General features: G+C 46.0%; 1 protein-coding gene across 1 annotated transcript in view; it reads left to right on the forward strand.

Moving 5' to 3' along the window:
- The first annotated feature begins 387 nt into the window (after positions 1 to 387).
- The window catches only part of ZNF654 (zinc finger protein 654), a 36667-nt gene continuing 14669 nt past the window's right edge, over positions 388 to 22385 (forward strand). The window contains exons 1-5 of the mRNA XM_083171932.1: positions 388 to 605; positions 16415 to 16560; positions 18879 to 18960; positions 20110 to 20245; positions 21814 to 22016. Of these exons, the coding sequence (XP_083028058.1) occupies positions 405 to 605; positions 16415 to 16560; positions 18879 to 18960; positions 20110 to 20245; positions 21814 to 22016 (768 nt within the window). The 5' untranslated portion in view covers positions 388 to 404. The remainder of the gene's footprint in view (positions 606 to 16414; positions 16561 to 18878; positions 18961 to 20109; positions 20246 to 21813; positions 22017 to 22385) is intronic.

Below are 22385 nucleotides of genomic sequence, written 5' to 3' on the forward strand. Positions count from 1 at the left end.
GTACACACACCGTCACTAACATAAGGCTGGCCATCTCCAATCCAATTGATGTTTCTCAACCATCGATGGCCTACATTGTCTCGGATGGTGATAATCGATGGTAACTCAGATTCGCACGCTTCGATAGTTTACACACCAAAGGCCATCCCCGCACTGAGATAATTAGCAGCACAGCAGCCGCCGCCCCGCCCACTCCCTGTATGACAGACCAGTCTAAAAGCTGTTGCTGACAACTGCAGTCTCAGCCAATCCCCGGCGCCCAGGCTGAAACGTCAACTATCCCAGAGACAGACTGTTGACGGATATAGGAAACGTCCAATGGGTGATTAGCATTGAAATTCCACCAACACCAGCAACGCCCCATTCACTTGATTGAGTTCTCTCTCGACCAATAGCGTTGTGGCATGGGCGGTGCAGGAAGAGGAGGGGGCGGTTGCCCGGCGTTGCTGTACGCGCAGGTCGGGGACAGCAGCATGGCGGAAGACGAGAGTGATCAGGAGTCGGAGAGGCTGGTGGAGGAGCTAGAAGCCATAGCCGAGGAGGAGCTGGGTGGACTGGGAGTGGGTGCGTTGAGGAGCCAGGAGTACTGCCGCCGCTTCTGTGAGGTGAGGGTCTGTGTGAGCAAAGGGAAATGTCTGTCGGGGCAATTACGGTCTGTGGCCTGAGGCTTCCAAATGCCGTACTGCTCTGGCCCTGCCCCTCACCTGAGCACATAACACACTGCTCGGTATACCTGCCCCACATCTGGGTGTACCCTGCACTGCCAGCATACCTGCCCCACATCGTGGTGTACCCTGCACTGCCCAGTATACCTGCCTCTCACCTGGGTGTACCCAGCACTGCCCACTATACCTGCCTTTCACCTGGGTGTACCCTGCACTGCCCAGCATACCTGTCCCTAACCTGGGTGTACCCTGCACTGCCCAGTATACCTGCCTCTCACCTGGGTGTACCCTGCACTGCCCACTATACCTGCCTTTCACCTGGGTGTAGCCTGCACTGCCCAGCATACCTGCCCCTAACCTGGGTGTAGCCTGCACTACCCAGTATACCTGCCCCTAACCTGGGTGTAGCCTGCACTGCCCAGCATACCTGCCCCTCACCTGGGTGTACCCTGCACCGCCCACTATACCTGCCTCTCACCTGGGTGTACCCTGCACTGCCCACTATACCTGCCTCTCACCTGGGTGTACCCTGCACTGCCCACTATACCTGCCTCTCACTTGGGTGTACCCTGCACCGCACAGTAGACCTGCCTCTCACTTGGGTGTACCCTGCACCGCACAGTAGACCTGCCTCTCACTTGGGTGTATCCTGCACCACCCAGCATACCTGCCTCTCACCTGGGTGTGCGCTGCGCCACCCAGCATACCTGCCTCTCACCTGAGTGTGCGCTGCACTGTCCAGTAGACCTGCCTCTCACCTGGGTGTGCACTGCACCGCCCAGTATACCTGCCTCTCACTTGGGTGTATCCTGCACCGCCCAGTATACCTGCCCCTCGCCTGGGTGTAGCCTGCACCGCCCAGTATACCTGCCCCTCACCTGGGTGTAGCCTGCACCGCCCAGTATACCTGCCCCTCACCTGGGTGTGCACTGCACCGCCCAGTATACCTGCCCCTCACCTGGGTGTGCACTGCACCGCCCAGTATACCTGCCCCTCACCTGGGTGTAGCCTGCACCGCCCAGTATACCTGCCCCATACCGGGGTGTAGCCTGCACCGCCCAGTATACCTGCCTCACCTGGGTGTAGCCTGCACCGCCCAGTATACCTGCCTCACCTGGGTGTAGCCTGCACTGCCCAGTATACCTGCCTCACCTGGGTGTACCCTGCACCGTCCAGTATACCTGCCCCTCACCTGGGTGTAGCCTACACTGTCCAGTATACCTGCCCCTCACCTGGGTGTGCACTGCACCGCCCAGTATACCTGCCCCTCACCTGGGTGTAGCCTGCACCGCCCAGTATACCTGCCCCATACCGGGGTGTAGCCTGCACCGCCCAGTATACCTGCCCCTCACCTGGGTGTAGCCTGCACTGCCCAGTATACCTGCCTCACCTGGGTGTACCCTGCACTGCCCAGTAGACCACTACTCATTTAGCGTCTACATATAGTGCATCACTATTTATAGAGCTCTTTTATTCATTCAAATATATCCCTGCTCCTGTAAATAAAATGCCTATTAAACACACATTTTGGGAACAATTGAGTTGCTTCTTGCATCCCCTGCTTGGTGTCTATAGTAACGGGCATCTTTTGGCACTATTCAATTATCACGGCATCCTTTTTTTTCTCGCAGCCTCCTGTAGGTCGGGCACCCAAATGAGAACCTTAGATGGGTTTAGCTGTTTTGCGCGCTTAAACCAGGAGTTGTCAATTACATAAATTGCTAATTGGCAACAAATGAAAATCTCTGACAGATGCCGATTAGTATAGATGCCCAGCGGGGAGAGGTTAAACAATTGACTCGCCCACTTTGTATAGGTGGTTTAAACTAAATCCTCTCTATTTGTAGCGATCACAATTATTAATGTGAGTTGTGTATGGATTGCCTTAATACCTCTTGCCAGTCCGTGTTCTTCTAAGATTATTCAATAATAGGTTCATGGTGCCAAACCCTCTTTAAATGTTGTTGACCTTGTTGTTTCTCTGAGTGATACTCTGGGGCAGATGTATTAAGCCTTAACAAGAGATAAATGCAAGGGTGATAAGGAGAGATAAACGTCCAGCCAATCAGCTCCTCACTGACTTTTTTCAAACACAGGCTGTAACATGGCAGTTAGCAGGTGATTGGCTGGATGTTAATCTCTCCTTATCACCCTTGGATTTATCTCTTGGTAAAGCTTAATACATCTGCCCCAATGTTTCCCTTTGAGTTTTTCCTTTTGGATTGTGTGGGTTTTAGTGCTCTACCTTTACTATTCTTTGTTGAAGTGGTTAGTTAGTATTTACCCATTTTGCGTTTGGTTGTTTACAATAGCACAAAGTTGACTGCTACTGATAAGGCATGTCTTACCAGAACCCGCAACTATTGGTTGACCTAATTCTGCACAATGGTGGTCATCTTCTGACACTGCCCTGGAAAATGAAGCTTCCTGAATACATCTATTCGCTCATACAGGTTGAGGCTCATATCCAAAAATCTGAAATATTCCAAAATCCAAACTTTATTAAGTGAGATAGTGACGGCTTTGCTTTCTGATGGTCCAATGTACACTACCTTTGTTTTATGTCCTTTAGAATGTAAGCTCTCACGAGCAGGGCCCTCTCTCCTCATGTGCCTTTCTTAGAATATATAAACCTCTGCCACCCTGATGATTGCTTCAGTGTCCTGTCCCCTGATGCAACTATCCATATTAACCATGTACTTGTCCTAAACTGTCTTGTGCTGTAATTTGTTATGTGTTTTTGCTCATAACTATACTCTGTAAAGCGCTGCGGAATCTGTGTGCGCTATATAAGAAACTGTTAATAAATAAGGTACTTGTGTAGTATCACGGCTCCCACGATGGGCATCGCATGCGATGGCATTTTTCACAGAAATCATTGACGTGTTAAAATCATGTTAAATGCACCCCAAAGGGCATTTGTCACTGTACCACCCCCACTATGAACGCCAACCCGAAGCGTGGCGAGCGCAGCGGTACGCGTCCTACGACCTTTTCATACCCCCACTATCCACGTCAGCATGGAGTTGAGAATAGAAAGTGTGGCGAGCGGACATGGATAGCTGTGAATCCCGCTAGGGGACACGGATACCTGTGAAGGTATCCGCGTCTCCTCGCTGCGCTCGCCGCACTTTCTATTCTCAACTCCACGCCGACGTGGATAGTGGGGGTATGAAAAGGTCGTAGGACGCGTACCGCCGCCCCTCGCGGGCTCGCTGCGCCTCCCCACGCTTCGGGTTCGCGTTGATAGTGGGGGTGGTACAGTGTGAAAAAAAGACATTTGGGGTGCATTTAACATGTTTGCTACTAATTTAAATGCATTTGGATGCATTTGTGATCAAAATCGCATCGCATGGCATGCAATTTTTATAACAAATGCATAAAAAACCCCGGAAAAATCGCATCGCATGCCACTACATATGGCATGCGATGGCATGAGATGGGAGCCGTGAAGGTATACAAGTACCATAAATAATAAATAAATAAATAATGTTCAAGATGATTAAAAATATTGTGTAATATTACCCATCCCTTCAAAATGTAAGCTCTCACGACTGGTGTACTGTCCCTGGGGCGACAATGTCTACGTCAACAATTACTAGGTCTACAGTGACTAGGTCCACACCTGGGAATGGTTGACAGAAGGTCAACACAAGCTTAAGGTCAATGTGGACATGGTTGATACTCAAAAGGTTGACACGAGTTTGGTATGTTTTTTGGTGTAGACAGACTTGGTCCATACTTTACTATCCAGGTGGGCGTAGACTGAGAATATAATAGTGTGCCGAGCGCAGCAAAGCACCATACCCGAAGCATGGCGAGCGCAGCGGTACACTTATTCGGAATCCACGTCAACACAGACACCCCAAAAATTGAAGAAGAAAAAAAGGTGTTGACATATGGTATGTAGACCATTTTCATGTGTTGACATAGCCACTGTCGACCATTAGTGGTCTACCTACTGACTGTCAAACTAGACATTGTCGACCCACTCGCGAGCAGGGCCCTCTTGCCTAATGTACTTTTCCTTCTCTTAACCCACTTTAAAGGCACCAAATCTTGCGGTTTTCTGCCACGCTGATACTTCTTTCATTGTCATCTGCTTATGCTGCTATGTTTATGTGCCCTGTACTCGTCCTCTACTGTATGTCACTGTTTTGCTTATTCATTTATGTACTCTGTAATTGGGTGCTGGTAATCCCTTGTGGCACCCTATAAATAAAGGAGGTACTTGTGTATTATCACGGCGCCCACTACTCTGCGTAGAGGGCTATTCACGGTAGTGAAATCGCATTGCATACCATATTGTAGATGCAATTTTCCTATATAATGTATTCACTGCTCCGTGTCAGTGAATCCATTTAAAAAGATAGGGTGTGATGAAAAATTGCATCGCATGCGATGAGATATCGGTTCTGATGGAACATATAATAATATTAGTTAATGTCCTATACCAGTGGTTCCCAACCTTTTTTTTCTCCCATACCCCTTTATTAGGCTTTACATTGATGAGTACCCCTCCTCTCAATTTAAAATATAGACAGCACTTAGGAGTGGAGAGGAAGTGAGCGGTATGCGTATCCTTGGGCATGTCCTTATATTAAGAAGTAGCGGACAGGAATCGTGCCCTTCCGTGTCTGGCCGCTGGTTGTGTATTGTCTCCAGGGTTCCCACTTACACCTGTAGGATTAATGCCGCTGCTTCCTCCACCTGTGTCAGCGCAGGGCAGATTGCTGATGTCTGCGGGCAGCACTGGTAGCTCCCATTGGATTGCTGGTCAGGCAAAAGCACAATGAGACGCTGATGATGCTGAAGACAGAACCATAAGTGACACAACGTGGTTCTTCTCAATAGCAATGGGTCCTCTTCTTCTGCCATCAAAATACTTTTTCATCTTCCACCATTACCAATATTATTTTCAAGTACCCCCAACTTGCCTTCAGAGTACCCCAGGTTGGGAACCACTGTCATATACCATTAAATGACATATCTTGTAATTTATTTTGCCCCCCCCCCCCACTATCCACGTCATCCCGAAGCGTGTCGAGCGCAGCGGTACGCATCCGTCCGACCTTTTCATACCCCCACTATCCACGTTGATGTGGAGTTGATTTTATATAGTGTGGCGAGCGCAGCGAGGCAAGCGCACGCATAATACATGTAACAATACGCGGCCCCTCGCGGTGCTTGCCACGCTTCGGGTTTGGTGGCTCGCTGCGCTCGCCACACTATATAAAATCAACTCCACGCCGACGTGGATAGTGAGGGTATGAAAGGTTGGACGGACGCGTACCGCCGCCCCTCACGGGGCTCACTGCGCTTGCCATGCTTCTAGATCACGTTGATACTGGGGGGTCTTTAAAAAATGACATTATATGTCATTTAATGGTATACTACATTAAATGCCATTGTAAGCGTCTAAATCGCATGGCATACCATAACGGCATGCAATGCGATTTTACTACGTTTGCATACGTAGTAAAATCGGGCTCCGTGCTATTACACAAGTACCATAAAGGATAGTGTTCCCTCCAGCATCACAGGAGGGCAGGGTGCTGGGGGACAAGAGGCATTTTGAATGTGGTGGGGCGGGCCTGCCGATGTCATAAATGTGGGTGCCATAAATGTGGGTGCTGGGCTTGTCCCTAAGTTTTAAATAAAGACCTTGAAACAATGGCGTTCTTGTGCTGTGCTGTAATATGTCACTAATACCACTTTCAGTCAGACAAAACCACTCGTTAGTTTTCTGGCAATAGTACGGACATTTCTTCTACGATCCCCATGGCAGCCAAGACCTTGGGATTTCATCCCTCTCCCTTCAGATAGACAGGCTGTTTTTTTCTAGGACCTCCCCCTTCCTGCATAAATGGGTGCACCTCCCCTCTCTCCTTGTCTTTTTTTCCTGTCTCCTAGTTATACAGTTAGACTAGGCAGAGTAGGTTGTTTTATTTTTCTAGGAGCTTGCCTCAAACACAGGGTTCACTCTGGGGGAAGTGAGCGACATGGGAGTGTGACCTGACAAGGTTCCTGCCCATAAACTGACCTGAAAGTGTGCCTGAAAAACGGAGTCTGTTCAGGTAATTGGAGCCAGGGTCCCAGAGGTAAATGGAAGCCTTCGGAGGGAGCTCCATGCTGGCCGCACGCAAGAGGAGGCTGATTACAGCATGCGTGAGCGGGGAGAAAGAAGTTCTGTGTCCAGTACACAGACTTCCGGGACGCCAGCGGCGGACGCCGGAAAACTACAGGTCCCATAATCCCATGCGGTGGATTCCGCAAGATGGCCGCCGGAGCACAGAAAATCCCTGGCAGAGGACTACAGTGCCCATAATGCAATGCGCAAACAAGCGCGAACGCCCTAGTGTAAACTACAGCTACCAGAATACACTGTGGTAGCGATCGCGCTGGGCGGCAATAGCTAATGACAAGCAAGTGCTTACAGCTGTAAAAGGGCTATATATTCTGGGTGCAGCAAGTGAAGATGGCGCTGTTACAGATCTATTCTGCTGCTGCTGAGAGGAAGCTGAGTGCGTGCCTGCAAGCTATCGTTGTCTGGAGGATAAGGTATTGAAGCTGGTTACTTCATAAATGATTTGGAAATTGAATATGATTATATTCGCTCAGGAATGGATTGATACGTATTAATATATATATTAAAATCATGCAGGTGTACTGCTGCAGATTTAGAACATGGATACGCCTTCCCCCCCCTAGGCCTGATAGTGCCCCTGTGAGGTAAGCTCTAGTATGGTTTTTGACAAAAGCAGGCTAGTGTGTTTGTTTTTCAAAAGGCAGTGATAGAATATTTTTTGTTTTTATAGTGTGCCTGTTAAAGAATCAGCTACTATCCGAAAAAAGAAAGTTGCAAAAAAGAAGCACCTGAATATGACCTGCATGGCCTGTGATGTAATATTTTCTTCAACTGAAGGAAAGAATCTGTGTCAAAAATGTGAAATTAAACCTAAACCTGTGTCTGACCAACCCAAAATATTACAAGACTTAATGGATTGGATGAAAAGATCTTTTGTCTCAAAAGAAGAGTTTATAGATTCCCAGGGCAGTAAAAGGTCAAGGGACCAAGCAGGGTTCAGTGACGAAGGAGCCTCATCAGAAGAGTTATTAGAAGAAATTGAGAATACATCTGCAGAGGAAGGAGAAATTAAAGAGGAGACAAGAGTCTTTAATTTTGATAATGTGGAAAATATACTTAAAGCCATATATAAAACCATGAATATTAAGGAGTCAGTCACACCAGTAGAAGGAGAAGATATCTTATTCGAAGACAGATCTAAAAAAGGCCGTAACTTTCCGGTCCACAAAGTAATGAAAGACCTGATATCTAAGGAGTGGTCCAATATTGAGAAAAGGCAAGGTAAATTATCTAGAGTAGACCGTATGTACCCAGTAAAGGACGACATTTTTCTAAAGTGGTGTGAGCTGCCAAAGGTGGACGCGGCGGTGGCCGAACTAACCTCAAGAACAACAATCCCGCTGGAAGACGGGGCCTCATTCAAGGACCCCATGGACAGAAGAATGGAGGGTTCCTTCCGAAAACTACATTTTTCGGCGGCTGTGTCGCTAAAAGCAGGAGTATCGGTGGCCTCAGTAGCCAGAGCTTTGAGATTGTGGGGTGCGTCACTACATAGTGATATTGAAGACAAGATCTCCAAGCAGTACTTACTTAAGAATCTAGAAATGATGCAGAAAGCCATAGATTTCATTTGTGAGGCATCACTGGATACAGTTTCGTTCGCGGCAAGATCAATGGCGGCAGGTGTGTCAGCAAGAAGAGCATTATGGCTAAGATCATGGTCAGCAGATGCACACTCAAAAAATAGATTAGTCTCTCTTCCTTTCGAGGGATCACAGCTATTTGGTTCAAAACTAGATGCGTTAATACATAGGATCACAGGCGGGAAATCTCTCAGATTGCCTCAGGAGAAAAGAAATAAATTTCAGTTCCAGAATCCAGCAAAGCTTCAATATAGAGCAGCAAGAGGCTACAGACCAGGAAGACCATATAGTCAAAGAGGTTCCTTTCAGTCTTCCAAGCAGTCCTTTCGGCAGAACTTCAGGGGAGGGCCCAGGCAATGACAATCACAGTGGTCCCTGGGTAGGAGCTCGTCTGTTCCAGTTCTCGAGGATTTGGGAAAATACCATTCAGGACAGATGGGTACTGAAGATTCTGCAAAATGGATACGCGATAGAATTCCTACATACTCCAAAAAAGGATCGTTTTTGGATATCAAGAGAACCAAAAGATCAATTAGAAAAGAAAGAATTAAGGAAAATTATATCCCAACTGTTACGCATCAAAGCTATAGAACCAGTAGAAGAACAGCAGGAGAAGAAAGGCTTCTACTCGAATCTCTTTCTGGTAAAAAAGGGTACAGGAGGATATCGTACCATCCTGGACCTAAAGAAATTGAACTCTTACGTGAATGTAAAAAAATTCAGGATGGAGACGCAGAAATCGATACTAGCAGGGGTCGAGATGGGAGACTTTATGGTCTCACTGGACTTAAAGGATGCATATTACCACATCCCAGTCAGACATCAAGACAGGAGGTTTCTAAGATTCTGTGTAATGAAACAACATTTCCAGTTCACATGCCTTCCTTTCGGATTGGCAACGTCGCCTCGAGTCTTCACGAAAGTCCTGATCACTTTGATAGCAGCCCTGAGAATGAATATTCGTATTTGGCCGTACCTGGACGATCTACTAATCGCGGCATCATCGGAAAGAAAGATCAAGGAAGATCTAGCAATAGTGATTACATCACTAGAAGAGCACGGTTGGATAATAAACTTCCAAAAGAGCCAGATGCAGCCATCAAGGTCCATTCAATTCTTAGGGCTGATAATAGACTCCAAAAAATTCGAAGTCAAACTGTCAGAAGAGAGATGTCAAAGGATAAGACAGAATGCCAAAGAGCTGATACAATCAAGTCATGTACCGCTAAGAACATGTCTAAAGATGCTGGGTATGATGATGTCTTCCATAGGGACAGTGCCTTGGGCTCACTGGAGGCTCAGAACCCTCCAATGGGCCATTCTTCCGTATATCAAAGCAAGAACAGCTCTAGAAACAAATATAAAACTGTCACTGAAAGTAAAAGAGTCGCTCAGGTGGTGGAAAGAAGCAGAAATGGAGAGGAGAGCGGTGTCTCTTTCCCTTCCTCAATTCCTAGTGGTTACAACCGATGCCAGTTCGTCGGGCTGGGGTGCTCACATGGAGCATCAAACAACCCAAGGGATATGGACAAGGGCAGAGAGTCTCAAATCTTCCAACTGGAGAGAGACGGAAGCGGTTTGGAGAACGATAATGCACTTCTACCGGGAAATGCAAGGAAAACATTTGAGGGTTTTCTCAGACAACCTCACAGTGGTCTCACATTTGAATCACCAAGGCGGGACAAGAAGCAGGGACCTCATGTCAGTCATCTCAAAGATAATGAAGTGGGCAGAAGAAAATGTTCTCTCACTGACCGCAGTCTTCGTTCCAGGGAAAGACAACATGTTGGCAGATTTCCTGAGCAGAAGCACAATATCACCAGGAGAATGGGAGTTGGACGCAAAGGTATTCCAACACATAACTGCAAAATTGGGGAAGCCAGACATAGATCTAATGGCATCGAGCTCCAACAAAAAGGTAGAGATATTCTATTCCAGATATTATCATCAGCAGACATCTGCAGTAGACGCTCTCTCAGTTCCTTGGAACTTTCGCCTGGGGTATGTTTTTCCCCCCTTCCCACTGATTCACAGGGTGCTGAAAAAGATTATAGAGGATCAGGTAACAGTCATTGTGATCCTGCCATTTTGGCCGAGAAGGTCATGGTTCTCCACAGTCCTGAAGTTAGCCATTCAGGAACCCCTGACTCTGCCGAGCATACCGAACCTACTGCACCAAGGTCCAGTTCTGTTTCAAAATCCAGAAAAATTATCTCTGAAGGCATGGAAATTGAGAGGGGGCTACTAAAAAGCAGAGGACTGTCGGACCAAGTGGTCAGTCTACTATTAAAGGCCAGGAAAGAAGTCTCATCGTTGGCATATTACCGAGTTTGGCAAGCCTTTATTCGTTGGAAAGGGTCGGCTATTGACATAGAACAGTCATCCACAGCCCAGGTTCTGCAGTTTCTGTACTTAGGCTTCGATGCAGGTTTAGCGACATCCACATTGAAAGTTCAAATTTCAGCTCTCAGCGTCCTACTCAATAAAAAACTGGCTGAAGAGGACCTGATAAGAAAGTTCTGCAATGCAGTCCAGAGACTACGCCCGGCAGTAAGGTCGTTAGTAGCTCCCTGGGACCTCAATATGATATTGAAAGCTTTGACAAAAGACCCATTTGAGCCCTTACAAGAAGTACATATGAAGTATATGAACTGGAAAATATTGTTCCTAGTGGCGGTCACTTCCGCTAGAAGGATCAGTGAGCTACAAGCTCTTTACACTGAAGAGCCTTACTTAAGAATATTTCCGGACAGAGTGGTGTTACGCACACATCCCGATTTCCTACCTAAGGTAGTAAGTACCTTCCATCTCAACCAGGAGATAACTCTTCCAGCTTTCTACCCTGAACCAAAGGGAGAAATAGAAGAAGAATGGCATACCCTTGACTTAGTGAGAAGTATCACGATCTACATGGATCGAGTCAAGGAGATAAGAAAATCAAAGAACTTATTCATAATCACAGACGGGGCAAAGAAGGGGTTGTCCCCCTCAAAGCAGACCATGTCGAGGTGGATCCGCGAGCTCATTTCGTTTGTCTACAAACAAGAAGGACAAGAAGTTCCAGGTATCATAAAGGCACACTCTACTCGGGCCATGGCGACCTCATGGGCAAGGAAGGCACAGGCGTCGGTGAAGGATATCTGCAATGCAGCAACCTGGAAGTCGATACACACGTTTTCCAGGCATTACGCACTGAATGTGTCACGATCAAACTTTGGGGAAAAGGTTCTCCATAGCACCATGAACGAATAAAAAATTATTATTCAGCACTTATGTGTCCCCCCCCTTTTTTCTGCTTTGGTATTATCCCAAGGTCTTGGCTGCCATGGGGATCGTAGAAGAAAGGTAGAATTATGCTCACCGATAATTCCTTTTCTTCCTAGAGATCCCATGGCAGCCATTAGTTTGCCCTCCCCTTGTGGTTTTTTTCCAGGACCAAGAGCTAAGGAGACACTCAAAAAGACAAGGAGAGAGGGGAGGTGCACCCATTTATGCAGGAAGGGGGAGGTCCTAGAAAAAAACAGCCTGTCTATCTGAAGGGAGAGGGATGAAATCCCAAGGTCTTGGCTGCCATGGGATCTCTAGGAAGAAAAGGAATTATCGGTGAGCATAATTCTACCTTTTTCTGTCTGAATGGGTCGATCTAGGGCTGAATTACCGGGACTTTGCCGGATTTGACGCAGCTGGGTTTTTAGAAACTGGTCGCGCTTAACAGCGCCGATTGGCTGAGTGGCAGGTTCCCCCTGATTGAGCAGGTGGGGTACTGGCGCTGGCATCTGATGGCACAATTGTGCTGCAGAAAAGACAGAATGGCATATTGAAGGAGTAGGAGGTATGTGAGTTGCTGGCAGTGAGAGGGGAAGAGATAAGGAAATGGATCCCTGGGACAGTGAAGGACGCCACAGTGTACACCAACATCGCAAAGATAGAATAAATAAACAACAGCTATAGAAGGTGTGAGTTTAACACCTCCCCTGCTACCAAACCTAATAGTCCAAACCTGTACCACAATTGCAAGCTATTGTATTTATACTAGGTGATTCATCGCGCCCTACGGGCGCTCTTCACACCGTCGTAAGGGGCTGCGCCCCCTTAATTTGTGAACGTTTGTATATGAGAAATATGGTTAGAATTGTATGAAAGATGCCCTGTATTGCAACTTAGGTGTCCGCGAATCGCGGGAGGGGGGGTCGCGGAGGGTGCCGCGAATTGCAGGAGGGGGGGTCGCGGGGGGTACCGCGAATTGCAGGAGGGGGGGGGGTTGTGGGGGGGTGGATGCTGCGAATCGCGGGAGGGATTGCAGAGAATCGCGGGAGGGGGGTCGCGGGGTGGGTTGCCGCAAATCGCGGGAGGGGGGTTACGGGGGCGGGGGTTGCGGCGAATCATGGTAGGTGGGGTCGCGGGGGGTGTGCCGTGAATCACGGGAGGGGGGGTCACGGGGTGGGGTGCCGAGAATCGCGGGGGGTGTGTGTGTGCCGTGAATCGCGGGAGTGGGGGTTGCGGGGGGGTGGGGGGGGGTGTGACGCAAATCGCCACAAGAAAAAATCAACACAGAAAGGTCAACACATGTAAATGTTGACATAAGTGTGGCACTTCATTGGTGTCCATGTCGACACATGAGAATGAATATGAAAATATTCAAAAAATGAAAAAAAAACTTCAAAAACTCATGTCAACCTTTTTCATTGTCGACCATAGCCATGTCAGTGTTTTCCATGTGCAATTTAATTCTGGAGCTGCCGCGAATCACGGGGGGTGCCGCGAATTGCGGGAGGGGGGGTCGCGGGGGTGGGTGCCGCGAATCGCGGGAGGGCGGGGTTCACAGGGGTTCCGGTGGGGGGTTGCCGCGAATTGCGGGAGGTGGGGGGTCACGGGGGGTGCCGCGAATCGCGGGAGGGGGGGTTGCGGGGGGTGTGACGCGAATCGCCACAAGAAAAAATCAACACAGAAAGGTCAACACATGTAAATGTTGACATAAGTGTGCCACTTCATTGGTGTCCATGTCGACACATGACAATGAATATGAAAAAATTAAAAAAATTAAAAATAAATCTTCAAAAACTCATGTCAACCTTTTTCATTGTCGACCATAGCCATGTCAGTGTTTTGCATGTGCCACTTAATCCTGGGGCTGCTGCGAATTGCGGGGGGGGTGCCGCGAATCGCGGGAGGGGGGTCGCAGGGGGGGTCCTGCCAATCGTGCAAGGAGGGGTCGCGGGGGGGGGTTCTTTTTGCCGCGAATCGCGGGAGGGAGGTCGCGGGGGGGGGGTGTTTTTTCTGCGAATCGGGGGGGGGGGGGTCACGGGGGAGGGTTTGCCGCGATTCGCGGGAGGGGGGGGTCGCGGGGTGGTGGTTATGCCGCGAATTGCGGGCGGGGTCGTGGGGGGGTTCTTTTTGCAGCGAATCGCGGGAGGGGGGGTCGCGGGGGTGTTTTTGCTGCGAATCGCGGGAGGGGGGGTCGCGGGGGTGTTTTTGCTGCGAATCGCGGTAGGGGGGGTCGCGGGGGAGCAGGTGTTTTTGCTGCGAATCGCGGGAGGGGGGGCGCGCGGGGGGGGAGGTTTTGCCGCAAATCGCGGGAGGGGGGCGCTCACCTGGTGGCTGTGGAGTAGCAGTGCTGGGCAACATGGGAAGGCAGTGGGTGTCTGGCACTGTCTGTGGGCTCACTGGGCTGGTTTTCTGTCACATACCTCCCAACATGACCCTCTCCAGGAGGGACACAATGCTCTGTTTCTAGACTTCCCCTTAATGTATGATTGCCATCACCTGTTTTAAACAGGTTAATTTCTCAGAAAGGTGTTCAGCACAGATGAAGGCAATCACACATTAAGAGGAAAGTCCAGGAACAGAGCGTTATAGACACAGACACCCACTTTGAGTGACAGATGTAGCCAAATATATAGGAGATTTTGCATAAGAAAACAATACACATAGTTACCTCTCTAGGGAACAACCAGCCGTGTTGATTCTCCTCTGCAATGTGGAACAAATCAGAGTTGTCAAGTACCTTGGAGTCGTGAGCACAACCAGGGCACCAATTCTAGACATCTGTGTAACTGAACAGTATAATATGTGTTAGCTGTGTTTAACAGTAAACATCACTCACATTAATACACAACATACTACTTATCAATGCGTTCACCTATTCATTGTTCTGTTTTTCCGACTGTCGAATCCATCTCAACAGTTTTTTGTTTAAGTTTCTATCGACAGCCGAAATGTGTGTTCCTCAACTTTTTTTTACCATTTTGTCGAGTTAGAGCTTAGAAAAATGGCATGAACCTATTGTATGTGAAGTTGTCAAGTTGGTTTAGACAGTTTTTAGTCATGATTACGATGACAATTTGAATTAGACATTTTTTTTCTGTCGGGAGCAGTGTTTGTACATCAATATTTTGATTATTTATATTCTTTGACCTCTCCAGGTCCTGGTTTTGGTCCCCCCCCCCCCCCAGCTCCTATTACAGCTCTGCAGTTAGACATAATGGCGCCAAGCCATATAGAACAGGGATTTATATAGAAACTGTCTAGGTGGGAAGGCGATTTAGGAATAACTATTTTACGCAACATTGGTCCAAACTCTACAGGAGGCATTATGAAAGTTTCAAACTGTGACTAGGTGGAAAACTTGATTGTCGAGTTAAGAATTGACAGGCGAGCAAAAGGAAACCAAGTCAACTCAACAGTTTGGCAGTTTACGACCAGGATTGAATACCCCCCCTAAGTATTTACTTTGCTTTATACAACTTTGGAATGAACAAATATTTCATCATTTGCATATAAGGTTTTTTTGTTTGTTTGTTTTTTGTTATTGCATAGTGGCAATCACTTCCTCGAATATTTAGGATTTGCATTTTCAGAAGTTAAACAGGGCTTTGATTATTGTTTTTAAAGTCTTGTTCACAATAATATGTTCTGAAAATATCTACAAATGTGTGAAAACGAATGCATGCTGTAATGATGTGTTTTCTGTGACACTGGGTGAAATTTAATAGGGTGAGAGATTCACAAAGTGAGAGAATTGGTAAGAAATCTCCAGGTTTTTTTTTAAAGCGGCAATCATTTACACTGTATAATCAAACTGGTTTTGCAGTGTAAATGATTGCCGCTTAAAAAAAAACAAAAAAAAAAAACCTGGAGATTTCTTACCAAATCTCTTTCCGACTCTATTAAATTCCCCCCATTGTGTTTGCCAGTATAGTAGCACCGCTTGATATGCTTTGCTCCCTTCCACAATATGAAATACAGCATGTCCATTTTAGTGGCTGCAATATGCTTATATTTTATGCACTTTTAAGATGTGTACAAACTGGCATTTGCTTATGTCAGGCAAAGATACATTTCTGAATTGTAATAGTGGGTACACACGGTGAGATTTCTATCTAGATTAGATTTGGCCTATTCCATTATTCTACTCCTTCTCAATCTCCTTCTCAATTTACACTATATCAGTGATGGCTAACCTTGACACCCCAGCTGTTGTTGAGCTACACATCCCAGCATGCTCTGCTACAGTTTTGCTATTTGGCTATACTAAAACTGATGCTGGGGTGTGTAGTTCAACAACAGCTGGACTGTCAAGGTTAGCCATCACTGCACTATAGTCTTGCCTTCTGTTTGATTTACACGCATTGGGATCGAATCTGCATGGAATGTGGAAAAACAATTTGATGCCCAATCGACTCCGATTTAATTTTGCTTCTATAAGGAAAAATCAATTAGGAAAATAGTGTAAATTTCAAAGTTTGTACCCACTATTACACATGTTTGTTTAATGCTTGTGTAAACACATATTACATTTCTAAATAAACGCATTACATATATCAACCCTTAAAGTGGATATATATATAATTTTGCACTGTTGTAAAAATGATTTTTTTATGTTAACCAGTACTGGATGGAACTCGGATGCTGCCTGGTATAGTAACAATATGACATTACAGACTGAGCAGGTAGCTGTGTACCTATGAGCCTCCTCTTCTAGCACTTTGCTTACAATCCTGTTTTCTTGTCTCCACCAGGTGGTTGAGGAGTATACCACACGGTGGCAAGTCCCATTGCCTCAGCTTCAAGTACTCCAGACGGCTTTGTGTTGCTTCACGTCGGCAAGTGTGTCTTTCCAAGCTGAAAGTGAGCACATACAGTATGTTTTGAGTAGACTAGCTTTGTAAGTACACTTTTTTACATTTAACATATTTGTGTTTTTCTTTCTCCCTTTGTTATTCCTTGTTATCCTAAATAATGTAACTAGGTTATGGGTGTGAAAGTTAATAAGTTTAAAATGGTTAATCTGACGGCCGAGGTATCCGCATCGGTTTGTTGCCAGATCATTTTTGCACTTCATTAGATCTCGCGTGTTGCACTGCAGGTGGGGCAGATGGGACCTGTTCAGAGTTAGATTTGGGTGGGGTGTCTTGAAACTGAAATCTAAATTGCAGTGTAAAAATAAAGCAGTCAGTATTTACCCTGCACAGAAGCAAATTTACTCACCCAAATCTAACTCTCTCTGCACATGTTACATTTGCCCCACCTGCAGTGCACATGGTTTTGTCCATTTGCAAACAAAATGTGCCCTGAAATCAGGTCTGAATTAGGCCCACTCTGTGCGAGAAATTTACTAACATGGGAGTTCTATTTCTCATGGGATGTTGCTATAGGCAACCAATCAGAATCTATTTTTTTTTTTAGCGCCGTTGCCCAAAGTCTCTGTTGCCCATAGCAACAGCCCATCTCAAATACTGTAGAACTCCCATCTTAGTAAATTTCCGTGTGTGTGTGTGTGTGTGTGTGTGTGTGTGTGTGTGTGTGTGTGTGTGCATATAGAAGGAAACTAGTTTTAAGTTTATACTTCAAGCAAAAGTGTAGATTTGTGACTTGTTGGTTTACTTCTGTAGTTCTGAATATCCTCAGAGTATTGGTGCCCATACACTTGTGAGATCACAGGTATACACGTTTGATTTTGATGTATTGCAGTGACAAATTGTATAACAGGACAATCGCGTGTGTCACCCGACGCGATGCACGGGCACATTAGTCGAATATCGCATCTCAAGGTATTATGTGCTGCACATAATATTTATCGAATCTCATGTGCGATCGAAGGTGGGGTGTTTAACGCATTCCATTTATCACGAGTGCGATCTGTGGTGTTTATATTTCCCCAGATAGCCCTGCCCTCATTCCATGACCATATTTCAGGTCACGTGGGGCATGTGATTTATCACATGATTGTATGCAGATCGAAGCGCGATATCGAATTGCATCCAATCACACAAGTGTATGAGCACCATGTGACTGGGAAGGTGAGCTATAATAAGGTGATGGTGGCATATATTAATGGCAATGATCAAAGGAATGTTTGATTTGTTGCATTCTTTATCCCTTACTGTTTTTGTAATGGTTTTTCATACAGTTTATGCACTTGAGGAGACTGCTGCTAATTAGATAATGGGGCTAGCAAGCTGTTGCTTCTGTGATGCTACAGTATGTGGTAATAGTGCACTGTATACGATGTAGATAAAAACTACAACTAGCTACATCTAACCTCCGTTCCCATCTCCCAATCTAAAGGTGCCCACACACTAGAAAGATCTGCGATCATAAGATGTGCGCATAAATTAGCCTTCAAATCTTTTGCCTGTGCTGGACAAAAGATTTCAGGCAAGCGCACATCTTTACCAAAGATTTTTCTTAAGATCCCGTGTGCGTTCCTATGGATCTTTTGGTAAATCTTCTGATCTTTCATGCAGCAGGTAAGATCAGAAGATTTATCAAAAGATCCATGGGAGTGCGCATCGGACAAAAATCGGCCGATTTTCGACCGATTATCGGTAAACATCGGACGATTTATCGGAAATCGGCCAAAAAATCGTTCTAGTGTGATGGATAGAGAGAACTAGGTCTCTGTTATAAATCTGCAAAGAATGGTATGTAAATGTGGCCCCTGATCAGGCCAGAGCAGCAGTCATCCAGTCAGGCAGCACATTTAGGCCACACCTCCTGCCTACAGTGCCATTCATGTATGTTTAGGCCTCCAGTGTCCTCTCTCCTGCCCCACACTGTAGTCCTGTGCCCACTATCAGTAGGAACTCTACATGTTACACAAGACATACTGAGAGATGTATTATTTAGTGTCTCTGTGCCAGGAATAGGCTTTAATGTCAGAGAAGAACATGATACCCAACATACAGCCACTCTTCCTCGAAAAGTCTAATTGTAAAGAATGTATTTACTCAACATTTTGTTAATTGGATAACATTGCATATATGATGTGAATAGTTCCTATCACTTTCTTGTGTTATTTGCCAGAGGTTGCCAGTTCTAAGGCTATATAGTCATTTTGCATCACTGTTAGTATTTTGTAACCAGTCATTTTAAAAGCTGTAGATCGTTTATTGTAAGAAATATAAGGCAACAGCTACTATGTGTGAGCTCTCCAATATAGTGTATCATTCCGTGGTATAATGCACATCTGCTTTGCTACAGGAGTTTGTTTGAGCTGCTGCTGTTTTTTGGAAAAGATGAATTCTACGAAGCCCCTTTAAAAGACATTCTTGGCTCTGTGCAGGTACTTGTGGTGGTTTTTATTCATAATATACATATTTTGCATAAAGTGTTCAGACAGTATTGTAAAGAGAGAAATTGGCATGTTCAGTTAGGGCTAGCTTTACACTGCTTTTAATTATTATTTATATAGCGAATGCATGTTCCACAGCGCTTTACAGAGAATAGTTGAACAATCACATCAGTCCCTGCCCCAGTGGAGCTTAAGGTGCCCACACACTAGAAAGATCTGCGATCATAAGATGTGCGCATAAATTAGCCTTCAAATCTTTTGTCCGATCTGGACAAAGGATTTCAGCCAAGCGCACATCTTTACCAAAGATTTTTCTTAAGATCCCGTATGCGTTCCTATGGATCTTTTGGTAAATCTTCTGATCTTTTGTGCAGCACGTAAGATCAGAAGATTTAGCAAAAGATCCACGGGAGCGAGCATCGGCCGATTTTCGACCGATTATCGGTAAATATCGGCCGATTTATCGAAAATCGGCCAATCGGCCCAAAAATCGTTCTAGTGTGTGGGCACCTTTACAGTCTATATTCCCTTCCACATGTGTACACACACACACACACACACACACACACACACACACACACACACACTACATTCATTCCAGTGTTCATTTGTTGGGAGCCAATTAACCTACCAGTATATTTTTGGCGTGTGGGAGGAAACCGGAGTAAACCCACGCAAGCACGGGGAGAATATACCACCTCCGCACAGTTAGCGCCATGGTGGTAATCGAGCCCATGACCTCAGCGCTATGAGGAAGAATGGTAAACATGACACTGCCCAGGGAGGTGTTTTTAATGTCCGTTAAATAGGACCACTTTCAATTTTGAGGACAAAGCCGCCATGAACTGACTGTTTGCATATGCCGCCTCTTAGTAAATCTACACTTTGGACAATCTTTCTCTTTATTAGTGGCATTTAAATGCTATTAGTGGGAGCAGTTACAATTTAGTATCCTATTCAGGGACAAACACAAATGCACCATAAGAAATAGGATTATGAAAATAAACAAATGTTTTAGGAAGAAATAATTCTAACCTGTATTCATAAGAATGAACTGATATGAAACTAGTGTTTCATTACTGTTAACGTTCACCGCAGATTACAGCAAACTCATTCATTGACCATAATGTAATTTTTCAGGAATGCCATGACCTCTTAATCCGATATGACAATACAGACCTAAGGTTGGTTGTTTGTGTTATTAAGGATGGAGGCCCTTGGGAGAATCTGGTATTACAAGCTGTACTCAAGGGAAAATCAGAACCCCAAGATATTGGTAAGTGTCCTTTCTTTTGGCCTAAAAATGCCTCTGTTTCATCTATAAGCCACGAGAAACGCAGACTGGTATCTTTGCTGCCATTGAACCATTGTATAGAGATTATTTGCTACATACAGTAGCTGATTGGAAATACACAATTGCTGCTTTTACCACAGGATTTAATACAGCCGGTTCTGCACATTCTGCAAGCAAAAATGCAGATCATTAATGAACCCCCTGGGTCGTGTGTCGCTGGGAAAGGGTCAGTCCCCAGGTTATGTGATGGGTCTGCGACACCGAGCATGAAGTGAGCAGTTCCCAGATCCGAGCCGTATTTGCTGGCTGTGAAGGGGGTGATTCGGGTTGCTAGACCTGTGTTAGGTTTAAAAGGTGCTTTATGGGCTCCCTGCAACATAACCCGGGAAAACCCTTTCAGGCCACAGCCGAAAACCATAGGAATGACCAGGGTAGTGGTCCCAAGACCTGTATAGCACATGACCCAACTTATCCCAGGTCCTTGTCTAGGGGTTAATGGGTTTCAATGTGGTTTAAAATAGTGGGCCTGATTCAGACCGCACCGCTGCAGATTTGCACAGCGGACGATTTTCAGTAGACATGTGCAAGATCCGCAATGCGCAGGCATGACCAGGGCTAGCCATTCGCAAGATGATTGAATGGTAGCAGGCCGTTGAGTGGAAACCGCTGGGCGCATCTAAGAAAACTCAGGCGTGCCTAAGGCTGTTAAGGGAAGCTGTGTGATGTCCGGTACCAGCCAGGATGTGCCTGTTTTCATTGCAGCCACCAAGTAAGTCCTGGACTACGCGGCAGCTGCGATGACTTGGGACCAGTATAATTCGCAGCCTTACAAGTCCACCAAACCCGTGCGAATGGTGGCCTGCTCGCCACCCATTTGCAGCGTGTGTTCTCACGCACTGGCCTTGAGTGGATGTTTTACACAAACATCCATTCTCAGCCTGCCGGGGAACACCCACATCATTCGATGGTCGCCGACCATTGAATGATGTGGAACGTGTGGTTGCTCAGAGCTACCTTAGATGTACGTGCACATTCTGAAGGAAGTGGGCGGGCAGCTGACATCTGGTGATGTCATCTGCCTTCCCACTTCACCAGGCGATGCTGGGCGTTCCCAATTAGCGAGTACCCCTGGCTGCTGCCCACCAGACGCAATGTGCAATCTGTCCGCCGTGTCTGCATGCACAGGTGCAGAAATGCGCATTGAGAAAACATTGGCCCCATGCGAATGAACAGGACACTGCAAATGGACCGGAATAAGGTCCAAAATGTGTACTTAATAATGAGCTTTACACAGCGTTACCTTAGGTACTTGCAGATTTAATTTTGACACTTGTGTGTGAATATTTTTTGGTTTTATCGAAAAATGCCATATGCAGCATTTGTGTGTATATTTATGTATTCGTCTATATAGATATGTTTAACCTGTTTATGTTTATATCAAACATCTGGTATTTGCATATTGCAGACTTCTACATTTGGAAGAATAAGAAATAACCAAAAGGGGCAGATACTAATGTATCACACACTATTTCTTTTCCCCTCTCTTCTAGTTGATAAATACTTGAAGTCTGAGAATCAGCTGTTCTTTGAATTGCGCGTGAGATACCTCATTGCCTGTGAACGCATTTCAGAAGCAGTCGCTCTAATAACAACTTGCCTGAGTCATCCTGAAATCAGCAGAAATCTGTATTACCATCAGGCCTATTTTATATGTCTGTACATGACTCGCTTAACGGACAGGCTGCTATCTGAGGTTTGATATTTATTTTTTCGTCTTGCATTTTGTTACATAACATATCGGGGCTCAGGTCCCTCCCCTGAGTTTTTTGTTTCTGTGCAGGGTAAATACTGGCTGCTTTATTTTTACACTGTAATCTAGGTTTCAGTTTGAACACACCCCACCCAAATCTAACTTTCACATGTTATCTGTTATCTGCAGTGCAACAGGGGTTTTGCCCATTTGAGAAACATTAGAATAAGGTCCTTTTTGTGTGGTGTCTTATTTGTGAATACCCCTTTCAGATTGCACACTCAACCCAGGTTATTGTTAGGTCGTTATGCCACCCCAGGTTTTGCAACCCGGTATTTCAACCCTGGGTTGAACACTACTCTGACCCGGGTC

Source organism: Crinia signifera, chromosome 2, assembly GCF_055691185.1.
Source record: "Crinia signifera chromosome 2, ASM5569118v1, whole genome shotgun sequence".
In the NCBI taxonomy this organism is placed as follows: Eukaryota; Metazoa; Chordata; class Amphibia; order Anura; family Myobatrachidae; genus Crinia; species Crinia signifera.